General features: G+C 40.6%; 2 protein-coding genes across 5 annotated transcripts in view; one reads left to right on the top strand and one right to left on the bottom strand.

The window, feature by feature from the left end:
* MCF2L2 (MCF.2 cell line derived transforming sequence-like 2) overlaps positions 1-5,142 on the bottom strand; it is a 155,704-nt gene extending 150,562 nt beyond the window's left edge. The window contains exon 1 of one of the 2 annotated variants that reach the window (XM_071752549.1): positions 4,680-5,142. In XM_071752549.1, coding sequence (XP_071608650.1) covers positions 4,680-4,782 — 103 coding nt within the window. In that variant the 5' untranslated portion in view covers positions 4,783-5,142. The remainder of the gene's footprint in view (positions 1-4,679) is intronic. The other variant, XM_071752546.1, reaches the window with a different exon arrangement.
* Positions 5,143-11,403: 6,261 nt separating this feature from the next.
* Positions 11,404-24,172, top strand: RFC4 (replication factor C subunit 4). Of its 3 annotated transcripts, XM_071752576.1 has the most exons (10): positions 11,405-11,645; positions 12,223-12,301; positions 16,709-16,788; positions 17,820-17,939; positions 18,598-18,741; positions 18,989-19,109; positions 19,562-19,687; positions 21,440-21,520; positions 23,170-23,286; positions 23,944-24,172. In XM_071752576.1, the coding sequence occupies exons 1-10, from the start codon at positions 11,521-11,523 to the stop codon at positions 24,037-24,039; spliced, it is 1,089 nt and encodes a 362-aa protein (XP_071608677.1). In that variant the 5' UTR covers positions 11,405-11,520; the 3' UTR covers positions 24,040-24,172. The 3 variants fall into 3 exon arrangements, with proteins under 3 accessions (XP_071608679.1, XP_071608678.1, XP_071608677.1); XM_071752578.1 differs by lacking the exons at positions 23,170-23,286; positions 23,944-24,172 and adding an exon at positions 22,053-23,163 and having other exon boundaries at positions 11,404-11,645; XM_071752577.1 differs by lacking the exons at positions 23,170-23,286; positions 23,944-24,172 and adding an exon at positions 21,603-22,018 and having other exon boundaries at positions 11,404-11,645.
* Positions 24,173-24,997: the final 825 nt, after the last annotated feature.

Here is a 24,997-nt window from a genome sequence, read left to right as displayed (position 1 = left end):
AAACTAAAAAAGATAAATTGTTATTACCTCTCTTTTCTGCTGTTCCACTTTCCCACATGGGGTCTCTGAGGTATGACAGAATGAGATTAGCCTTTTCTTCACTAATTGCATTTTTCTCTTCAGTCATTATTTTCATGTTTTGTATGAACATAATATTTTATGACCTTTGTCACTTCACCAAATTTAGTAAATTTTGCCAAAGATTTGAAAAGCTCTATTGGTGTACAGAGAGAAATAGGCAGATAACAGTGTTACAGACAGTCAATTTTTTAATAGAAGCAGGTGAATGGGGAAATGAAGTCCAAACTATCACCTTTTCCTAATGTAAGATCCCAAGCAAGACTAGAAAACACATTTCTGCACTTTTCTAATGTCCTGTTTCACTGGGAACATGGAGACAGATGCACATGCCATGCCTATATCTTACTTTTGGGTAAGAAAGCCTGGTGTGTGGTGGCTGGTGGAAAAAACTGTTGCTCCTAGCTGTTCACCAGAAAACTGTAAGTAGGACAGAGCCACAGAATCAGTGGTTCAAAAAGTGCTCGAGAAATGCATGAATGCTCTAAAACAAAGCGAAGAATTTTCTGTTGCAGGCAAGGAAATGTCTATTGCCTTGATTTAAGCCTTTGCACAGAAGTAGCAGAAGGCCCATTTGATATGGTACCCTGAAAGCTAATTTCTTTTAAAAAATCTCTATTGAGCATCCTTGCTGTACACAGCCACAGATCAGAAACACTGCAACCATCTATCCAGCTGTGACATATTAGATTATTTGTGGCTTTGTAGCATAAAACAGATTCCGTGACTTGTGATGCTAAACCATTGGCTTCGGACAAATGCCAGCTCGGGTTATTCCATTCTGCTGACCTAAATTCCTCTCACACACTCAAGTGGTTGCAGTATCATTCTTCACTTTCTGTCCCAAATTGTGCCTACAGTTTCTCTTCACACATACACATTTTACACCACTCCTCAGAGCTGGTGGTTAAGCCAAGAGTGGTAGGAATTGACCAACCATGGTTAACTGATAGCAATTTTGAATGATTTTGTGAGTCCCCGAGATGTCCACCCTCAATCAAGTTCTGCCACTAACTGTCCTTTTGATCTCCATTAAGTTGCTTAAATTCTTTTTTTCTATTCATAAGATGAGAGACTGAGCAAATGAAACAAAATTAAAGCTGACATGAACTATTTTTTTTTTTTTTTTGCCTTGTATATATAATCTGTACACTCTACTGCTTCTTTCTGCAATCGCACATCAGTACCTCCCCAGGCAGGAACACTGACAGACAGCTCATCTGGATCCCACTGTCATTTGAAGATATGAGGAGCTCTTCCAACTTAACTGGAAGTGAAGGGGAACCTCTAAGAAAACCCTGCTCCTAATGTGCTGTGGAATTCTTTACTGGTAACAGAGGAGCCAAGCTCTGTTGTTTCCTTTTGAGACAGCTGACGTCAGCTCTGGCAGCTCCATCTTATTATAAAATCATTTTAAGAATAAAAATCTCTGGAAATTGGGGCACTGGGTGGAGATGCTTGTCTGCATAACTGTGCCCAGAACATTGCCCACACATAGCAAAGCTGGCATCAGACTTCTGGGAACCAGCTGCCAAGTGTGGGTGGATGAAGTGCACAAAAGTATATTCTGGTGGGCTTTGCAAGCTGGAAGAGCCATACCATCCCCACATCCAAACAGTCCTGCAGTCAGCACCAGGCACGTCACCCAAAGTTTCTTCCCTCCCCATCACAGAAGAGCTGCCACTTGCCCACCTACCCGAAGGACACACTTTTTTTCAAGAGGGAAAAGTGTTTCCCCAACACCTCCCAACAATCAATTTCAACAAATGTAGGTCAAATAAAAAAAGAATCTTGACACAGTTTTGCTAACGAGATGGGGTAACATTCTGTGCTAAATCTCTGATAGCAAGCAGAAAGCCTGCTAGCTTCAGAAACTACTCCTGTCCTAGACACCTGTGGTGGCCTTATTGCCTTACACACATCTGTACAGTCAGGGATATCCCCAGAGAGGCTAAGGGAGCACAGGACTATTAAAGAGATATAATTTGATCCCCTGTTGTTTGACACTGTGTAAACATGTACTGCAGGGTGCACGATACTAGAGAAGTACCACATTAAGATGGGTACTCTGGAGTATGTAGATGTTCTGATTTTAACCTGGGTAAAGCAAGTAGCTCTATGTATGAAGTCTACAGCAAGATTTGAGGCTTTTGGTTTTTTTACAAGCACATCAACCTGTAACACAAGTCAGCTAATGAGGGATTAAAGCCTCTGCTCAAGACTGAGAAGTTGTCCTCCAGGCAATCAATTATGTTTGTGACACTCTTATTGATATATTAAAAATAAACTCGTATGTCATCTACCGCATACAGACCAAAATTATGCCATAAATGTTGTATTGCCCATATAAAGGCCTTGCTTTTTAATCTTCCCATAAAGTTCTTGTTTGGCTTTTTGCAAATCTGGTGAATAAGTTCCTTTCCTCCTACTATTTGGGTGATCTGAGGGCTGTGCTACTAACCAAGAGCTGACTACATTCTTGGCAGGCTGAATGCTATCAGTTCAGGGTGATAGATGCTGTAAAAATAGTAAGCACTATAAAGTATGTTCATGGTGAGTGATCCCCTTAATTTACTAAGGATGAGAGCCCTTTCACTTGTTTGAGCTGTAAAGATTCCCACCTTTCAAGAGGCCCCTGAGTTGCCCAGGAATTACTGTTTCAATCAGTTTCAATTTAGCTAAATCTGCTGATTTAGCTAAAGCAAGGGTTACAAGGTGCAATTCATAAGCATGGTGCCTCATCAGTCAGTTTGGAAGACATATTCTTCCTTCAGCCAGTAACAATTTTTTAGCATTACTTGCTTCCATTTTTGTACAGCTATTTTTTCTAGTTACATGATTTGATTTAAAATGAGCTCTGTCTACAAAAAGGCAAGCTGACCTATAAGTAGGGTTCAATTTCCAGGTCCTGAATGGCTGGGAAAATGATGGCACTGTCCTTCCCTGTTGGAAGCTGGTTAACTAGTCTCTTGCCTCTAGTATGAAATGAAAAAAACCAACAAGATCTGTGAGCTTCATTCCTCTCCCTAGGACTGACCTAGTGGGTTGACCTCCAGGAAACCAATGAGACTCTCTAGACTCAGCTACATGACCCAGAAACCTCTTACAGGAAAGGTTTGTTAATACCTTTCTAGTGTCCAGAATTATTTCCTACATTACTAATTGCTAACATAATGCTACATCACTTCTAACAAATCCTTTCTGACATGAAGGGGAGGATCCTCAACACGGATGGTAGGACCCGTATTGAATCTAACAGGAAAACCAGGAGATGCACAAACCTCCTTGGCTCCATTGAAATACTCTTTCTAAAAAAAAAAACAACGTGTGCCTCATATTGAACCCCAAATCTTCACAATAAAAATGTGAATTCATGTCACTGTGTCAGTCTGAATTTGTACAATTGCAAAGCAACTCATGTTGCCATCACTGAGTCAAAGAAGCTGGCACTGCAAGCTCTCCAGGCAATCATACTCTCACCTGTACCAAGCCCCTGGTGTTTCCAGGGCCACCAAGACTTACACCTGGAGAAGAGCTTGGAGAGATAGGAGCTGGTGTCAAGTATTTTATTCATTTAAATCTGCTTTTGTGCTGTTTTCTTCTAAGTAATCTACCAATTGCATTTTATTTCTTAAACTTAGTCCATCTGCTACAGCTAATACCAAACCCAAGATTTTTTGGTGTAAAATTTTAATCAGATATTCTCCAAAAGCCACATTTTGACCACACCATGTTTCATGTACAGATTGAGCAAAGTCAATGGCAAAGACATTTCATGAACCTGTACAACACCATTGGCATTCATAACACACATTCTATTATAAACACTGACAGCTATAGACTCTGCTCCCATGCAATGCAATTAAAAATGTTCTCTTTCTATGATGCAACACAGCCACAATCTGGCTTAACTCTATTGTATATAACAAAAAAGAGTACCAAAAGCTTTTCTGATTTTACATTTTTATCTTTCTTGCTAGTTTCAGGTTATTTGTTTCCTTGTAGTTTGGTCTCCAAAGCCAGCAAGTAGGTAGGCAGCTTTGACTTACAAGAATACCAGTGCACAGGATAGGGCCTTATCTGCACCCACTAGCATTTGAAAGTTAGCACACAGAAAAATCAATCCTGACATGGAGAAGAGCTTTTGGGATCCTTTCCTTGAAATAGCAATGGCAATAAAATTTAAAAGACTCTCAGAGGGTATCACATTATTCCAGTATCACAAGAAAATGCAAAGCACATTAGCACTGCTGTTGCTCTAGCATCCCTCTGCCATCCCCTTTTCTCTACCACCTTCCTGCAAGCAGGACTGCGCTTGGTTATTTTACACAGATCAGTTCACAGGTAGGACACTCTCTCCTCTTATTGTTTCTGCTTTTTCAGAGAACTGCACACTTGAAAAACAAACCAAACCATCAATAAACAGCTAATTGCCCAAAGGCACTGGTCTGCAATCTGCTGATGGCTCCTATTTCACGTGCAGGTGTGATATTGTCTCACAAAGGCTTCCTTGGCTGTACAGAGAGCATCAGCACCTCCTGGGGGAACAGGGCCCCCGAAGCTACACAAACGTAGTGAGAAGAGAAATAAAGATGTCTTACCCACATGGGTGATAACCGTAGTCAGTCGCTGGGTGAGCTCCTGATGTGACATCTCTTCTTCTTTTAACCAAAAAAGCATTTCACAGAGGGAACTGCACAGCATCCAAAAAAAGATGCACTGAGTGGGAGGCTGCACACTCACTGCCTCGCTTGCACACAAAGCAAGGACCACTCCCACGGCACAGCCCTTTCAGCTCTCACATCTTCAGCCGGCTGCTCACCTCTTCTAATTTGCTGCCGTCCATGTATGGACCTAGAAAAGCTCTTTCCAAAACGGGATTTTTTCCCCCCCTTGGCAACAGGAAGGGAGCAGGAAGGGGAAAAGAAAACGGGAAAAAGAAGCAGGCGAATTGATTGCTTAGGGCTTTTTTTTTCCCTTCTCCCGCGGATGAGGCAAAGGATAAAGAGACAAACCAGCAGGCAGATACCTTCCTCCAGGGAGACTTTTGGATGGTGATGCTGTGAGTCAGGGAAAAATCCTGGAGGTAGGAATGGCATCGGGAGGAGTGGAGCTGGCAGGAGAGCTCTAGCAGCAGCAGCTGCTCTGTGATGCTCTCCTCAGCAGCGTGCCTGGGAGTCAAGAGCAACTCACCCTTAGCCTCTAGTGCTCCCCCTTGATTCCTGGGACCCAGATGCCTTGCAGGTTGTCCCCAAGGAGGACCCCTCAATGTCCCCAGAGATCCTCCTCCCGCCCCTTCTGAAATCCCTTGTTTGACATATGCAGCTGCTGCATGCATGGAGGGGGGTGGTGGGCTTTTTAGGGGTGTTAAGACCAGAGGCTTTGTTGCCCTCTTGCATGGACAGACATCCTGGGATCCTGGTGTGACTGAGCCCACAACACCCTCTCCAGCTGCGTGTGTACAAGAAGGATGAATTAATTGACTAATTAATATAATTAATTGGCCCTGTGTGCTGGGCAGGTCTCACCTGCAGCCATGGCCAGGGAGTTCAGCTGTGTCCATGGGCAGGCACGCACTGGTGGACATCAGTGGGCCAGAGAAGGTCTGTGGGGAGCAGCTGCCCCTGGGTTCCAGGGATAGAGCTGAGCCTTGCACAGATGTGTGGCTGCCATAGGGCAGCCTGCTGCTGAGCCACAGAAAAGCTTCAACAACCCTCCCAGCTACAGAGCCCAGCTGGGATCTGAAAAGAGGAAAAGTGAGGCAGACAAGAAAGTGAGAAAGAGCAGGGCATACCAGAGTCTTGTATGTCTCCCTTCCATCTCTGCATCTCCTCCTTGGAAGCTCCATGAAAAATACTTCTAGAAACAGGGAAAATGTATTACACAATGAACAATGAAGAAATTAAATAGGAGTGCAGCTGCCTGCAGGATCTGCTCTGTTCTCACACCACATGCATTCAACTCTAATTTCAGATTTCCCTATTCATCCATAGGATTTTGCCTGGGTCCACATTTCCAGACATGCCAAAGAATGTGACATCATGTGTACAAAAAGATGAAGCTGTAAAATGCGCCTGTGGGTTCATCAGGTCTTAAAACGCAACTAGTGTGTCAGTCCTGGTGTTGCAAAAGGTTTTATGTCCCTCTATGATAGGAAAATCCTATAATCAGCTGATGACCTGCAAGCCAATGTGAGTATCTGTGCTGTTGCCCTCATTTTTGGATGACTGACCAACTGTGCTGAGTGGTTTCTTGGGTACTTCTGTTTAGTCAGTTTAACAGCAAGTCTGCCTGAGAACAAGTGAGGAGGACAACTTGTGAGCCACCCGCCTACCAAAATTTTGGGACTAAAGCAAAAGCCATTTCTGAGATCTCCTTTTTCCTACCCATCTGGCAAGTAAATTTCAAACATATAGACCTTGATTAACCTTAAAAGGATACCCTCAACCAGGGAAGAGGTGACATCATAAAGAAAAAAAAAAAAGGAAGAATATTGGAAGACACTGGTACACAGACAATCTTCAGAGGCGTCTGAAAGATCTGGGATGTTTCAATTTGCTCTCAGAGGGTCACAGTTGGCAGGTAGAAACATGGGAAAAGTCATTGTGTTTCCAGACACTTAACAGATTTTTTATTTTCTTCTGCAGGAAGAGATACTTTATAAACCCATTCAGAAAATAAACTGAAAAGCAGTGTAGATGATTTACTCCCACTACTCCTACAGCAAGGCTGTTCAAGAACATCAACGATAGCTAAAAGCCTTTGTCTTATTTCTAGCTAAATTTATTCTCAGTTATTTTAAGACCATCTGCTCCAATGGTTATTCAGCAGCAGTAACTGCAGACACAGGTAAATTTGCGATTTTAAGATCCTTTTTCTCATATTATTTGTTCTTGCTATGTTTGTTTCCAGTTTTCCACTATATCTTCAATAACTTTGGAATATGTTGGTAAAGTGCAATCCAATGCAGGAGACAAATTAGTTCTTTCAGGTTCACTAAGAATTAGCAAGGTATAAAAATCCCCCAAGAGGGGACAGGATGAAGTAAGGACTGAAAAATAATTCTGTTGCTGCACCGTGGCCAGTTTATACTGTGGAGTGGTTTACATAGGATCCAGTTACAGTTGAGGCCACTGTCCTATGATGTGAGTTATACTGAACAAAAGGGGAAAATTTGGGTTATTTTGATGTGAAAGTTTAGAGTGCAGGATGCAGCCATGGGATAGCAAACTCTGCTAGTTTTACCAGTCACAGGATGATTTCTTTACACTGCCAAGATTCTGTGGTACTTGTGCTAAAAGGCAGCTGTTGTGCATAGTGTGTATTCCTACTACAAGTTCACAAATGGAAGAGCTGCGGGGACTCAAGCAAGTCACAAATAATGCAAACCCACTGGTGATAGTGTGAAACACAAGCTGGGAGGAGGAAAAGCAGGAGCCTGGACTATAGGGGACTCTTAGAGACAGAAATGAAAGCCCTGCGCCTGACACTTGGGGAGTGGCTCAAAGTCACTGAAGCAACTTAGTCCATCACTGTGATGGTAACAATTTCCAGTGTTCTGAATATTTGTGATATTGAGCCAGACTTTTACTACAAATACAGACTTCTCTAATGGACAAAAGCTCTTGCTGATACATGTGTTGGAGGTACAGAGGATGATGATTTATATTTCGTGCATAAGCCAGGGTCTCACCAGAAAGTAGGGACAGAGGCTGTATGAATAGCACAATTCCACTATTAAAATGATGGCCAGCAGGCAAAATAATTTGATTTCTCTATAGAGTGACAGGCTGATAAATCACCATCCATTTACTAGGTCCTGAATCAAACCGCTGAGGCCAAAGCATTGTAAGCAATATTAGTTAGCAGTAAATCACACAGTGAAAACCAAAAATGTTACAAGATTCTGTGGCCTGGTCAGATGGAAGGGGAAATTCTCACAGAAAAAAAAAAAAGAAATCATATATTTATGTAATCATTCCTTCCTCTCAAACTTACGTAGCTATATACCTCTTTTGTGTCGCTGAAAACAGTCATTTGATTGAAGAGATTGAAGGCCTATTAAAGATCAAAATTAAATTGATCCATGACAGTAGCCTATCTTCACTATATTGATTATCTCCAATTTCCCAGCCTACATAACCTGTACAGGCCTAGCCCTGTCTCAGAGGTCACAAGCTTCTAGTGTACAGAATGCATCTGAAGACACTTTTATTAAAAAAAAAAAAAAAAAAAAAAAAAAAAAAGAAGGCAGTCTGATGGAATAATAGGCAAGTTTAGAATCCCTTTCACAGTTTTGTTCTTTTCCAAACAAGCTACATTGATATGACACTTCTACCTCCCTTAACTTTTGCCAGTAGACTGTCTGATCCCCATATCAAAGGCTGGGGCTCTCTTACTGGTTGGGAAGAACTGTAACACTCTTGGCACCATCAGGAAAGGTAATTACACTGTCACCACTTCTGACTGGTTATGGCAGTACTTCAGATCTGCAGTACATTTCCACTGGTAGAAGAAACTGGTAAATGAGTCAGATAGTGCTTTGATGCATGCCTACAAAGGCGGCACACAGAGTGCCATTTCCTCTCTGTAACATCAGCCATGGAGCAAAGGAAAATACCACTCCATCTTTCAAGTTTTCTTACTTCTATTCTTTTTGGAACACTTCAGTCAACAGCGTTGTTGCTTAGCTTTTAAGAGGGTCACAGTGCTGTGACAGCTCCAGCTGTTCTCTGTTTTCCACTCAATTCTCAGCCAGCTCCTGTGACAAATCTGAGCTTCTCTGCTGAAACTTGCACACACACTTTTCTTCCTGCACATAGCTCCCCTGGCAATGCCTCCGTCTCGGCCTTCACACTTGGCCTCATTGCTAAGCTTTGCAAAGCCCTGACCCGCTTTGCATCAGATGCTGTTTCAGCTACTTTTCTTGAATAGGAGCACAGCTGCTTCTAGCATCCATTGTGAAGGAAAAGAGACCGCTGAAGACACTAATTTTAGCAAAGCTTTCTGCCCTTCTCCCTTTCTTCCTTCCCCATGATAAACCTTTTTGTCACCATCATTTACATCAATCCTTCACTGCCTGTGCTCCAGAACAGCTGTTCAGACACAGGCTGGGGTAGTAGCCCGTCTGTGAGTAGGACCATGAACATACCCATAGGAAAAAGTGTATGAAACAGGGCACTTACAGAGAGGGTCTCTCTCCAGTATTGTCCTCTCACATTGCAGCTGTCTATAGCTCATGGACTTTAGAAGCCTAAGTTTATATTTCCCTGATCTTATTTAACACTGTTTCTTCACAAATCTAACTAGTTGTTTGTTTCTTTGAAATAATTTTATAATTTTGACAGCCACAAAGGTTTGCAATTTAAATACCAGTTTTGTAAAAAACCAAAACCACAAACACAAAAAAACAAACAAAAAACCAAACAAAAACTCCACAACCAAATAAACCTCTTGCAACTTAATTTGTTTTTAAATCTGAAGCCTGGTAGTTCAATTTCAGCCCTCTGGTTCCTGCATCTTGAGAAGTCATTTTAGCCATGACTTCACATACAATGATCATATTCCACAGTCACACTTTCCTGAGCTCAGCTGAATGGCTGTCATAATTACTATCTCTTCATTTAAAAAAAAAGCCAATTCATACTTTTCAATATTCTTGCCATAGCGCTTTGAACTTTCTCTTGTTTATGCAGGTTGAACAGTGAAAACCAGTTTCAGAAAGCCAGTTTCAATCTGCTCTGTGTTGCTTACATAATTTGAACAAATTCTTCCAATTCTGAAAGTTTTTAGATAAACATTTTCTGTTAAATCTTTTAGGAAATACCTATATACCTATCTCTATTGCAATAAATTCTTTCAATAGTTCCTAGCATCTTTTCTCTTTTAAAACTGAGCCTGAATTTTGGACAAAGCTGTTGGACAGTGATCTTGTAATTTTTAGAGTCAGCTTATTTTTCTAAACTCTATGTAGTTTATTTTAAGCGAGCCTTTTGTTCATTTTCAAGTGTTTAAAAATAAAAAAAGCAAGCTAATCAGCTCTAGCCAGTTATACACCCTTACCGTTTCCAAGTTAACCTTGACTTAGAAGTACCAAATATAATCAGAGTGGGGAGGAAGCATTTTCATCTAGAACAAGACAACTGCAGTAATTATATGTGTGGGCATTTCTTGCTAAAGCTACAATCTGGATTTCATGCTTCAGTAGAATGCCAGATGAGAGGAAACAGCTTATTTAAAATTGCTCAAAGATTGTAGGCTTGTCTCATTGACAGAATGATGTATTTTCAGCTTTAATTCTTTTCCACATCTCCTTTTTCCAAAGGCTTTTTCCATCTGTTGCCATAGAGACCATTTCCAACCCACTCTTCTCCCTTGCACAGGTTCTATTCTGAGTGATCGCTGCCTTGGGTGCCCAGGCTGCCCCAGGTGTTCCTCCTGCCCATGACTAGCCAAGGGGGAATAGTAAAGCAGAACATCTGCAACTCCACAACACACATCTGCCGGTAGCGGAATTGCTTAACTTCTTTATCCACAAAACTGGTACATAATTGGAAGGATAAGCTGTAGCTGTGCATGAAAATGTGGGTGTACATCACGCCAAATCTACTAGGATGCCTTTTTGTCGTTTAAAGGGAACTGTCATGTCAATCGCACCTCTCACTTTTCTTCCCCGGCTTTGCTGTAGTGGAGATTTTTAGAAGTAATGGGGAAACAAAAAGGATTCACTTTCTCTGGACTTGTGGCGTGCAGACAAACCCCGCGCCTGCACATTGCCGCAGTCACTCGCATAGCAGAGGGCCGGGGGAAGTTTGAGCAGCGAGGACCGCGCAACCACAGGGGGTCAGGGTCCGGGGCAGGGGCAGGACAGGGCTGGAACAGACCCGGGTCTTCCGTCCGCGCCACACCCAGGGGTCTCCAAGACGCACCTTGGCCTCCAGGCAAAGGGAGCATCAGTCCCCGCCTCAGGGCCGCCAGCAGCTCCCACCTCCTGACAGGCGAGGCCCCTCCTCCGCTTGCTTTTGGCAGGCTTTTGGGTTTTTTTGTTTGTTTGTGTGTTTGTTTTTTTACATTTTGAGGAAGGGACAATTTGGGAGCGATGGCGGGGAGGGCAGGATACCGGAGAGCGGGGAGGGGACCCTCCGGAGCCGCCCTGTGACGGCACCGCGGCCGCGGCTCCCTGAGGTAACGCCCACGCGCCCCCCCCTCCACTCCCCCCTCCCGCTTCGCGCGCCCGAGCACGCGCAGACGCTGCCGGCGAACGCGGGGCGGGGCTCCGATGCGTGACGTCAGTGGGGCCGAGCTCCGCGATTGGCTGTCGGCGGGCGGAAGCGGCCCCGCCCCAGCAGGCGGCGGGAAGGGTTGGAGGGGTTTGCGGTGCTGGGCCTGGCGGCTCCGCTGAGGTGACGGCCGGGCCTAGCCGGGCTTTTCCGAACCAGAACCATGCAGGCTTTCCTCAAAGGCCCGTCTTCCATCAGCACCAAGCCCCCTGCTGCCAAGGAAAAAGGCGCAGCTGGGAGCAGCGGGGAGGGCAAGAAGCTCAAACCCATCCCCTGGGTGGAAAAATAGTAAGGGCTCTTTCTGGGGCAGTGGGGCCGCTTGGCCGGTGACCGGCTGGGGGAGGGGGTTGGCTCTGGAGGGTGTGTTTGGAAGAGGGCTGTAGGTATCGTCACCTGGGAGAAGAGATTTAACGTTTTCAGTTCTAGGAGAGAACCGGCACTCTGAATAAAAGCCCCGTGGTGCTGTACTGAGCAGAAAATGCCTCCATTGCCCATGTCAAGCGGTGCAGTTTCACTGCTGTGGCTCGGTGCATAAGCATGTTAAGTGCTTCGGCTTTGAGAAGCCTTTATCAGCTCACAAAGTGGTAAAATATTGCAATCTGCAGTACAGATCTGCTTCTATAAACAGCTCAGGCTGGTGTTTACAAGAGAAATAGACAAACATTCCTGGGAAATTAGATCACTTCAGTAATACAGACCAGTGGCATTAGACAGATTTCCTGTTATGTTTTTTACTTCGACTGCAAAATTTGCTGTAATTCTTCAGTACCTGATGTAATCAGAAAGGAAATGGGTTTTTTTCAGTTTCAGTTTTCTTCTGAAATTTTGTTAGCTAAAAAATTGCATTAACTGTCTTTTTGTTTAGTCGCCCTAAAAACGTGGATGAAGTTGCCTTCCAGGATGAAGTTGTTGCTGTGCTGAAAAAGTCCTTGGAAGGTGCTGATGTGAGTGTAATAACATCTACCCAGTCAATATGTTTAGGCATAAACTTTAGCTGGTGAAACAAATCCTCTTTTCTAATTCAGCAGTGATAATTTTTACAGTGGTACTTTACAAGCAAGATTAAGTGGCTTCCTTGGAATTTTTCTAGAAAAGCTCAGTTGGTAAAATTCTTGTTAATAGTTTCAAATCTGGAAAAGCTATGGTTACTTTTACACTACTATTTAGCCACTATTTTGACATTTGTGCTGAAGAGGAGAGGGGAAATTTTTCTTTCATACAAAACTCTAGATTGCCAGTATTGCTGAACAGTTGTAGTGATCTGTCAGTACTTCTGTGAAGCTGCCAAACATTAGAACAGATACAGTGTTCTAATGAGGGAAGTTTAAGTTATAAGTACAAAGGCTACAATTTAGACAGCAGTCCCCAAACTGTCTGAGTTGAGGTTGTCTCTGTCTTTAAAAAACCTAAGTATGTCAGTTGCCATAACTTGACTGCAGTGTTAGCATCTGTGTCCCGAGGATGAGCAGAGCATTTCCATTTGCTTTTGTTCACACTTATATTTGCTTTTGGATAAAAATTTAGTATATATTCAGTATGACTTATGGTTATTTCCTCCAAACCAGGTGATGGAAAGGTGGAGGGACTGAAGGGAGATATAAAGTAGGTAGTCAAGAGATGGCTCTTTTCTTGCAAGTCTGGATGATTCCTTTCTGTGCACTTCCTGAGACTTTTTTTGCTCTGCATTTCCAAAAGCTGCTTCTTTTTTCATGGACTGCTAATGCCAGCTGAAAGGGTTGATAAGGATGGTCAGAAAATTACATTTGTGATATGTCTGTCTGCTCACCAAGATTTTAAAGAAACAATTTGAACCTTTCAGAGTTTTATGCAAGAAGCCTTTCACTTGTAATGTGCTCTAATGTGCAATATACACAGGTAGTCTTTGGTATTTTAAAATTTTATCTTAAAACAATTTCTTCTGCAGTTCTGGTTTTGACTAACACGAGTTTATTTCTGTCTGAAAATATTAATTCAGTCAGAACTTGCAAAAGCAGAAGTACTTTGTTTATGTGTAGGAAGCCAAAATGAAACTGGTATGACAGAACTGGGGAAGACTTGTTTATTCCTTTCACGTTTCCAGATTCAATTTACTTCAAGAATGCTGTTGTAATACGACCTTGCCGTGTAACATTGCACCCGTAGAAATCTGACTTTCAGCAGCAGTGCTGCTGTATTACAGTATTTGTGTAGCTGAGTTAATTAGTAAGGAACTATATGAGCAGCTAAGGAGAAGTGACGTGCTGCCACCTATTCTGTCTGGACATGTCAGTTGTGTAATATCACTTAGGTGAGGGGTACTGAAGTTCTATTTTCAGCAGTGGCTATTTAAAACCTTACAGCTCCAGGATCAGCAATGTTTCTCGGACTATGAACCTAGTACCCTTGTGCTGACTTCTGTTTCCTGAGTTGAAAAGAAAAAATATAACTTCCTCTGTGGTTACAGGCTTTGTATATTGCCGTAGCTACCAAACTCAGCAAGACAGTTAAGAACAAAATCATTCAAGTACTTTTAAAATATCTGACACTTAACAAAATTCAGACTTTTTTGTTAGTATTTGAAAGGACTCATTCTGTTAGAAAGGAAAAAGTGTCATTTAAACTTTGCAGTGGCTGGTACTCGTTTCAGAAGTTCTTTCTGAATGTGGAGGTCTGGTGAGCTAAAAGAAACAGCTGTGACAATGCTGTAGCTTTGTGTAATGTGCCTTATTTAAACCTTAGGGTTGAAAATGGATAGCCAGTGCTTTGTTGATAGGCCAGTCCTTTGTGAGCCTTGGTTTGGGAGCTGCTAACCAGAGCAGGACTTTTAAGTTCCTGAAATATCTCCATCTGTAATAGCAAGCATCTGTCTGGTTATAAACTGGGGACACCAGAGTCCATGTAGTTTTTGAACTGGAGAAGTTTATTTTGCCTGCCAGGACTGTTGATTTGTTGCTGCTTTTTGCAAAGAAACTGACAAGTGTCATAGTATTCTTTAATTTTTGAAAAGAGAGTTGGGTGTAGGATTATCATTGCAGTTTTACATCTTCATTAGTACTGAAACTTCTAGAAAAGGAGTTGAAGTTTACACTATATGATGCTTGTAGGTATCCTGCTTACCCTGGCAAGCATGGAAAAATGGATAACGAGATCAGGTTACAGTCTGTTTAAAAATACTGTCACGGTTACATAAAGGATTAGGCTGTGCTTGGTGAAAAAGCAGGGGAAATGCTGGTGATAATTTCAGGGAGAAACAAGCGTAAATGTTGAAACAGAAACAATAGTAAATTATGGGTTTAATGGAACTAGGAAACAGATTCTTATTTAAACTTTTTGCCTCCTAATCCTTATTTTGAGAACTAGCAGAGTGTGAAATTAGCACAGACGCATGAAATTATGAATCTTCATGAAAATCTCTACCCTTGCAGTCTGCTAACCTAACATGGTTTTTGAATTTTTGAATCTTTGTGAATTTTCTGCTGTCATCAATAAACTTTTCCTCTCCCTGGCACTTTCTTAAAAGCTATAGGAGAACAGTAATGATGTGGTATGTAATTAAATGTGAAAAAAACATTAGTTAGTACTGGATGCTGTTTACTTTTAGTAACTAAGCAAACAAGTAATTAATGAATGACAGAGCAGGCAAAATTTGAAATGGATTTACTCCACATTGATTTCAGGTTGAAATGATTCTGTCTGTACTATTCTACAGTATGTACAGAGTTGAATTTGTTCTCTCTTGTCTTATCTTAGTTGTTAAAATGGGATACTTGTTACCAAACTGGCCTGTCTGTATTTCATTTTCCGATTATGGATTGTGTACTCCTGCATTTTTCTCTGTTCTTTGGATGTCTTTGATTTTGCTGTTCCCATTCTGTCTGCATTGCTTGCTATATTCAGCATAAAATTCTCTAATCTAATTTTAGTTGACTCTTTTTAAAAATAGAACATTTAATAAGGGATGGAAATCAAGTCAGACTGAGAGGTTTGTAGTTTTGCTGCTGATCAGATGGGACACTTGGATTCTTGTTCTAAGAGTGTGAAACTGGAACATCCCCTACTGTCAAAGGCAGCAGTTTTCAAGTGGAGCCTGATAACTAGTAAGAGGGATTACTTGCAATAGTAGTATAGAAAACTATCACTCCTGTGCTAATTAGAAAGCTTCTTGATTTCAGCCAAAGCTTACTTGTGGCTAACTTACACAAACTTGGTTTCTGTCAACTTTGTTCTTCATCCCTGTGTTGCTCTGACACATTATAGAGATCAGTCATATTCCCTCCCAGCTTTTGTTTTGCTAAGCTAAATAAATCTAACTGTCCTAAAGTTGCTTATCATAGGATAGGCTCTGCACTCCTTTAATCATCTTTCCCAGTTTGCATTCATCATCCTTGACTTGTGGGTAGCTTTCCAGATGGAGTCTTATTAGCCCCACATTAGTTATTTTCCATCTGTATTGAAAGTATGTATCCAAGGACCACTGTTACACAGGCTTATCCTGTTTCTCTGACTGACAGATGAGCAAAGTTAGTTTGTATCTCATTCCAGCTGATGAATTTTAGACATCTATCAGATATTTAATTATATTCTCAAACTATGAGATTTGATGCTTTGTGCTGCTAAATGCCCTCCTATAATTCTTACTGCAGTCTTTGGTATGCTGCTTTGATCTTCCTGTGTCAGCATATATCTTTAATGCATTCCTATTTTTCATGCTGAGGTTATTAATTAATTTGAAAGCTCACTTAACCAATCTCTTTAAGAAATGCCACTGGTCTCCTTCTTTGAAAAATCATTGGATGGATGTAGAAATTTGCCAGCACTGCATTCCAGACAGTCGCTGCAGGCATCTCTGTGATTAGTGTTGGGGTGTGTCTGCATTTCACTCACTGCAGTACAGTGCAGGCATTCACAAGCTGCCTTGTCCTTACTGCAGTGGAGGTAGTGGCAGCACAGAATTCTCGGCATGGCCTGAAAAGGCAGCCTGGGGAGTTAAGTATGGAATAGTTAAATTTTGTCACAGCTGCACTGCTAGTATTATCCAGACTGTCTGAAGGACATCCTTGGATAAATTTGCATGTCACTGCAGATATAACAGTACGTTCTGTAGGCTTTAGTGATCTGAAATACCAGTTCTGATAAAACATGTGATGATGCCACCAAATAATGGCTTGTTCATGTAGTGTTATTAAACAGTGACTGGTTTTCCTCCTTTAGAACACTGTGTGCAATGATGTGGAAGTGGAAGACAGTATTATTTGCCAGGAGGAACAGATATTTTCTGTTCTATTAGTGCTCCTATTTTCAGTATGTTTTCATGTTTGTAGTTTGTTTTATATTTATTTGCTTTTATTAAAAATAGTGCATTGCTGTTTCAGCTTCCCAATCTGTTGTTCTATGGCCCACCTGGAACTGGAAAGACTTCCACTATTTTAGCAGCTGCTAGAGAGCTCTATGGGTAAGCTGGAATCAAGTTGCTCTGGTGTTATCGACTATCACATGTCTTCTAACCATGTGACAGAGTGCCTGCAGTCATTCCCTGTTCTTATGTAGCTTCTAGAAGTTTTTAGGAGGAATATCTTCACATTCTAATTCAGCTCTAACATGAGATTTCTTATCTTATTTGTCCTATCACAAATAATTGATTTCTGTTATCAATCTAGACTTCAGCACTTGAGATTACCAGCCATGTAACCTGGCAAAGAGTATGAAAAATATCATGCATATGTCTTACTGGACTTTGTAAAAGAATTTCAATTTTAATGGTATATCCAGTAAGTTGTTAGCTCCACAAAGATCTCAAAGCACTTCCTAAAATGTCTGAACTGTATCTTTTCTGTTATGAATTGTGTCTGGAATCAGTATTTAGTCAAACTAAAATTCAACATGTGTACATTCAGCTCACTTATAACACGCGTGTTTTTGAACAGTGAATTCAGTGACCCACAGACACATGATGGATGAGATGGTGGTTTGATGTTAAAAGTAAATCTGATGCTGACTTTAGTCATTTCCCATTCCCCATCATCTTTATTTTTTCACTTGTGTTGTTTGTCCAGTTAAATTCCCAGAACTTAAAATCCACTGTACTTTTTTGCTGTGTAGTACTGCTGCTAAATACTGTTCATGTTATACTTTCCAAATATTTCTTTCTGGTAGTATTGCAGTGACAGAACACTGCCAGAGACTATATCTGGGCGGTTTACCTGTTCTTCATTACTCACAGAATATAAGTGGAAAGGCATATAAGACAGTGCTCTGGACTTATTCCAGATTTGCAGTCTGGTAGGCAAGTGTAAAAATAGCTAATGGAAATTAATACCTAACGTTCAATGATCTCAATTACTGTCTTTTAAAAAAGTATGCTGTTTAGTAATGATGGCAAAAATAATACCTGCCATCTGAAAAGACCAGAAGGACTGTTGATATACTTCATGATGTATCATTACAAGAATCAGCAGCTAACATAATGTAATAAAAATTTTGCAGGCCTGAATTATGCCGACAAAGAGTCCTTGAGTTAAATGCTTCTGATGAGCGTGGAATACAAGTGATTCGGGAAAAAGTGAAGGCTTTTGCTCAGTTAACTGCATCTGGAAGCCGTTCAGAGTAAGTGCTGGATGAAAGCTGTTTGATGGGCTTTGTTGCTTAGCACAAAGCATGAGGGTTTTTTTTGTTTCAGTTAACTTTCTAATTCCAACATAAATATTTGGTCAGCGTTGCCCAGAAGTTTGCAGCATACTCAGTGCTTTGGCTAACTTTTGACTTCATGCAATTTCATGTTGAGAATTTGAATAGCTGGGAGGAACTTCTACTAAAGTGCTGTTAGAGTTAGAGAGGCAGACAGGGTAAAACCCAAAAGAGATCCAGCCTTCTTTATTTGGTGATATGTTATTGTCTTTGCCTGACTACCATAAAGTGTCTTTGGGTAAGTTCTGGTGGAAGTTACTTCTTTAGTACTGCTAATTTGCAGCATCTTTCACAAGATGGGTGCTAGTTTATAAGATGTTAACAAGAGTCTGGTGTTAGGTAGTGAGAAGCCTTGTGCAGGTGAGGCTGTATGTATGGAAAAATATGTCCCCTTATTACAAATATTAGCCCTTTTTATAAAAGTAAAAATATCCAACCTCTGAATATGTCCTATTAGGTATAACTACTTAAGTATAATATGACTTGCTATTTGCAGTGGTTTTGTTTGGGTTTGGTTTTTTTTTCACTTGATCTATACAATGCATGGCTCCTGGATAACAGATTTCTTATTTTTCAGTGGTAAACCTTGTCCTCCTTTTAAAATTGTAATCCTGGATGAAGCAGACTCAATGACTTCTGCAGCCCAGGCAGCCTTAAGACGCACGATGGAAAAAGAATCTAAAACAACACGTTTCTGCCTTATTTGTAACTACATCAGCAGGTAGCTGTGAAATTTTTAATTTGTTTGGGCTTGTTGCTATTCCTGTTATGTACTACTTTCTTTTTTTTTTTTTCATTTTTCACTGAGAGCTTGGTATGTAGTTTTGAAGTTGATGTTTAGGTATCAATTTATTTTTTACTGTGTTGCTGTTTTAAGGTTGTGCTGCCCTTTTCTGCCTTGACAGCTTCTTCTGTATGAACTTGACCCATGCATTGATTTGCCAAGCACTTACCTTCTTTTCTTTCAGAATAATTGAACCTTTAACATCTCGATGCTCCAAATTCCGCTTCAAGCCTTTGTCAGATAAAATCCAACAGCAGAGACTACTGGATGTTTCTGAGAAGGAACATGTGAAAATCAGTAGTGAGGTAACTTCACGGTTGCCATGGAATTTTATTGCTTAATCCAGCACATAACTGCATGACTGCAAAAGGGGCTAAGTCAGCATACCTTTGCAGACTGCCCGACTGTCTTAAATACAATATATAAACCCACTTAGATTTTTTTTCACCTTCCATAGGTGGGATGAATTTTAAGTCTTCCTAAAACCAGACAATTGTCCAATAGAGAAAACTGAAGCAACACTGTAGGGCTTTTTGTTCTGTGCTGAGTGTACTCATATTAATAAACTGTGCTTCATTCTGAAATTGCCAGCACACATTCATATTAATAGGGAGGTTGCTTTGTAACTTGTGCCTTTTGCCTGTCTGTGACAATCCGCTTTAGGCACTACTTGATGTTTTCAAATTGCTGTGCTAAGGTACTGGATTTGAATTAACAGTGAACATAAAACTTGGCATTATCTGACGTTATTTTTCAGGCAGTATCTTACCTTGTTAAAGTGTCAGAAGGGGACTTAAGGAAAGCAATTACTTTTCTGCAAAGTGCAACTCGCCTGATGGGTGGGAAGGAGATCACAGAGAAGATAGTCACTGAAATTGCCGGGGTAAGCCATACTCTGGGGTTTCTCCTCTCATTAGTCTGAAAAGCCTTTGTGTAGTAAGTGTGTTCACTTCTTGTATCTACTTTTACTCAACATTTGATTAAAAAATTTTATACCCTGATACACCGTCCACCAGAATTTTAAAGACTGCCTGATTCTGTACACTTATTATATAGCAAGATTCTAGCAGCTTATTCTTTAAGTCAGGGAAAACTGTAAAATAGTCTTAAAATTCAAAGTGAAGTTGAAATACTCTGCCCATGAATGTAAAATGATTGGTTGCCCAGAGAGGTACTTGAGACCTCATCCCTGGAGATATTCAGTGAGGCTTGACAGGGACTGAGCAACCTGATCTAGTTGAGGGTGTCCCTGCTTACTGCAGGGGGGTTGGACTAAATGACTTTTAGAGGTCCCTTATAGCCCGAATCATTCTGTGATTGTCTTTTTTGGGACAGTAGACTACAAAATGTGTGTTTGGGTTTTATATATGCGTGTGTGTGTGTGTGTGTTTATATGTATGTGTCCCAAGTACAGGTCATTGCAAAATATGGTTTGGAAATACAGAGGAATGACTTTCAGTAGCAGCTCATTTTCAACTTAACCTTCAGAATGACAGTGTCTTCATGAATCTGTGTAGCTTTTGCTTTTTATTAAAACAGTAGTTATTTCTTCTAGAATTATATCGATAATACTGGCAGGGACAGAAGAAACCTGAGAGGAGTTGCATTTGATCAAACTTGTGTGAAGGGGTATCTATAGCAACAAAACACTCTAAAGCAAGAAATGTGAGATCAGGAGTTCAGCTGAAAAATAAATAGGCTCTAATGATGAATATACTTCCCTTGAAGGTGCTACCATCATAGTGAATTATCACAGTTGTGAGGTTTTCACTTTTATGGAAACAGGTAATCCTACTGTGCATGTTGTACAGAACAGTTTTAAACAATTTTATCAGTGAACTAATTTAGTTTAGTGTACCTAGGTGTAGAAAGGAAATGGATTTCATTTACAGGTATCTGTAAATCATAATTTCTAAGAAACCTGGCAGAAATTGACTCTAGTGATAGAAAAGAGAAGCATGGAATTCTGTTATTGAATAATACTTTTTTAAACCAAAGGAACCCAACTTTACATCTTCATAAAGAATTTCAAGTTCTGGGTCATACAGAACTTTTGTGACCATCATACAAAAGATTAATAAGGTAGCTTTGCAGCTGAACTGTCCAGACTGTCAACTGACAGAAATGACAAAGAGTAGAGGGGAGAATGTGGGCAGTTCTTCCCTGCTCAAAGCTAAATAATGACATATGTCAATTTTTTTTCTTCTGATTTATTGTCTGATCTTGTTGCACTGTGCTTGTTTTGTATGTCCCTGTGCATCACTGGAGGAAAAAACTGATTTGAACTTTTTATTATGTGTAGAATGGTACAGAGAGCATTGACTGATCTAATTGTTGAAGTAGGTCCTCTACTTTGTTGGTGTCCTGAATTAAGTAATTGTATGTTGAATTTATGAAGGTCACTATGACAATTTACTCTGATTATACAGTTTTTATATCACCAATATAGGACAAATATTACAGCCTCTCTCTCTTAAAATTTAGCTGGTCTGTCTTACACACTTAATTGAAAGTGGTTGGGTATGTGAAGCGATGAAATGCTAAAATGGCCTCCTTCATAGACAGTTAATGGAAGCATAATTTTCAATTTTAAGTTTACAGAACTGAAATTAAGAAATGTAACTTCTTGTTACAGGTCATCCCTAAAGAAACAACTGATGAACTGCTCTCTGTCTGCCAGAGTGGTTCCTTCGAGAAACTGGAAACACTGGCAAAGGTAGGGTCCTCTCAGTGCTCTAGCTTGGACATTTTTTTAAATCGCTGCCCTGTTAATCCTTTCTTGCTTGCTGTTGCTGAAGAACATTTGGCCTCAGGTCAGCTGGGATGCACATTTCAGGAAGAATGTCTTTTACCAATTAGTACTCTGACCTTTCCCTCCTGAGGATGAACTGTCAAAGCTGCAAACAAGATCTCTTACTAACTCCAGCTTTCTCCTAAATTGAACTGTTGACACGTGGAGCTGTTGGATTGAATTAACCAGAGTAGGTGAGACACTTGGTTCAGGCCTTTAGAACTGTGTCTTCAGTGGACTGAACCAGTCACCCTCATCACAAAGAAGTTGTGTTAGATATCTGAATAAAGCTGTAGTAAGTCTTTATAAAACTGAAGTTTTATAATAATTTCATTTTAATCTTACAGTACACTGGTGAGTAAGTTTATTTTACAAACTGCAGTGACTTATAAGAGATTTTGCTGGAGAAGGCACAAATTGCTGGCTTGTATAGGTGGATTTATTTTCCTTAATACAGAAAAGGTTCTCTCTGAAGAATGGACAATTCCTAATATAGTGAGTTTCAAGGAGGCTCGGATGGTGCTGCACTGGATTTTAAATAAAGGTGTTGTCTCTGATAGAAGGAAGCATACCATAGTATCATTATCTCATGAAATGTTGCATGTCTGTATGAATAAGAGCCACTATTAGTCAGCCTCTTGCTGAGCTTCATCAGATGGTGTTAACACTTGCCTTACACTTGTACATTTACTTACCATGATGTCTAATACGTGTTCATCTTGAGAGGTGAGAATATAGAAATTCTAAATCCTTAGAACTGCTATAGTTTTTCATCAAACCATCATCTAATCTAATGTAGTGGTTTGAAACTGTTCTCCAGTTTCTGGAGTAGGTACTTCATAGGGAGGAGTGTTTCAAATATTAATGCTTGATTTACAGTTGGCACAATTTGAATGCATAAGTCTGTAAAGCATAGGCAGATATTTTGGTATACAAAAAAATAAGGTTGCACTTTCTTTTATTGTTGAAAACTTCTCTGTGCTTAAATGGCTTCATGTAATACCGTTCTCAGTGTTTGCTAGTTGTTTTTTTTTTTACTGGCACTACTCATTTAAAAAAAAAAAAAGCTATAATTAGTTGCCATGGTTTTTATTTTATCAAAGTTTTGGCTTTACAGATCTCTTTATGCCTGAGGCTGGCAACTAACAGATGGAGAAAATAAATTAAAGTAGGTGGCACTTTAAAATGTGAAGGCTGTGAAATTGCCACATGATGCTGGGGATGCTAAGCTTTCCTAATTTTAGAATAAGATCGGACAGGTTCAGTGGAAGCTGTTAAATGTTTAAAATGTCTCTAGCTCAAAATCCCCAAGATGTAAATTGTCAGAAGCAGGAAGAGTGTTCAGTAAAAATGATTGCTATATGCCTGCCATCTCCTTGCAATTTTTCTTTGGTGGTCACTTCGTGTCACTGTCAGGCAGGATGCTGGACTAAAACTACTGACTTGCTCTCAAATAGTTCCATAATGGGTTTAAAGTAGTCTTTCAGTTCAGAATAAATTTTTCAGATTGGTTTTCCAGTTTCTGGTGTTTTTTGCTGCTGAATTATTTGTGTTTTCCTTCCTCCCTGACACAGAATCTCATAAATGAAGGGTATGCTGTTGCCCAGCTGGTAAACCAGCTGCATGATATTGTTGTTGAGAGCAGCAATTTCAGTGACAAGCAGAAATCTGTCATAGTGGAGAAACTTGCGGTAAGTCTGTAGCTTGAGTTAAAAAAAGCATTTGTAGCTAAAAACATTTAAAAAACATTTTATTTGTTCTGAATATTTATTTTTAGAACCTGAATTTTGGTTCTTAGAAATTTCATGTGGAACTGAAATCCAGTTAAGGGAATTGTGAGCTGTATTATGTTGTTCTAGTGGTGCTCAAGCAAGGAGACTTGTGAGTGGCTTGGTTTTTGATATAAATTTGGAGGGGAAAATTAAGGTAAGATTTGAGTTGGCATCTAAATTGGGAACTGCAAGGCTTTCTGGTGTGTAAAATACAGTTTTAAAAAAAAGTTAATTAACTTCCTAAATTTTGACAAAGACAAGAGAGCTGTGATGGTGGTTTTGCTACATTCACTGAGGAAAGGCAGCTAGTGTAGATGTTGAGTGATGCTCTTAGCATGTAGTTGCTGCAGTCTTCATGTCTATAAACTGTTGCCTCTTGGCCACCTCAAGAAGACCGAAGCTGTAGAGCTGATATTTGCCTGTTTGATGGAATGGGTGAGATGACTGCTGAAGTTGTTGCCAATTAAGTAAACAGTTGCTGAATTTCATCTTGGTGTTCTCCACTGTAACCTAAGAGATGGCCATCTTAAACACCATTGTTTTAAGAGGGTTTTACCTTCTCTTTTCTGTTTGCAGGAAGTAGACAAATGCTTGGCAGATGGTGCTGATGAATACTTGCAGTTGGTGAGTCTCTGTTCCGTCGTGATGCAGCAGCTCACTCAGAACACTTAACTCCTGCAGCAGTGGCTGGCAGAAGAGCAGCTTTTTTTCCATGGATGGCTGAGGTTGAGGGCAAGGGACCTGTGTACTTTTGTACTTTTTTTTTTTTGCAATAAAAAGACTGCTCAGCAGTTGGAAAAGCTCATGCTGCGGTATTCTGGGTTTTTTTGCACTATGGTAAAAAGAGATCTCTGGCTGCTGAGGGGCCAGATGGGAAGGTAAATACTTAAAAAAAAAAAAAAAAAAAAATATTAATAATAATCAGGTCAATGCACAGAAGGATTTCCTTTCAGTTTATGTAGCTTGGTTTTGAAAGGATTCACAGGGCAGAATAATCTCATCTTCATGATGAACCTAGCTCAAGGGATCATGGCCCACACCACCTCCATTTTGTGTATCAGGCATTTAGCATGAAAGCAAAATTACTTTCTCATGGACAAACTCCAACACTACTGAAGTGTTAGGATAGAACTGGGGCTATAGTGTTCCAAAGAAGTTGCTTACATTTTCCTGAGTCTCATTGCATTCTTGCTCACAAAATATTTAGATACTACCTTTACCAAGAACACATCTCTTGCTGATTGCGCATCTTTGAGGGAGTTTTGGATCCATTCCTTTCATAGGATAACTTAAGTTACATTGTCCCCAAATACAATTAGTTAAAAAGCCCCTGGCCTTTTTAGGTTTGTACCAAGCAAGACATTTTTGACTGATGAAATGGCATTTCATCAGCATGGACTTTCAGACATGAGGTGGATCACAGGGGGACGGCCTCTGGCACCTCAAGCCCAGGATTTACTAGTCCAAGGTACTCCTTCAAAAACAGCCCCTGCTCCTACTGGTGCCAACCACCTTGAATGCCAGTAGCTGACAGAACACAGGAGGCTTGCAGACCAGGTACACTTTCACCCTTACCTGACAGGGGTCACACACAGCTGGTCTCACCCTCCCCCATAAGCAAGACACTTCT

This window comes from Heliangelus exortis, chromosome 9 (assembly GCF_036169615.1).
Source record: "Heliangelus exortis chromosome 9, bHelExo1.hap1, whole genome shotgun sequence".
NCBI lineage: Eukaryota > Metazoa > Chordata > Aves > Apodiformes > Trochilidae > Heliangelus > Heliangelus exortis.
The sequence above is the reverse complement of the archived record's forward strand: the minus strand, read 5'-3'. Positions and strand labels throughout refer to the sequence as shown.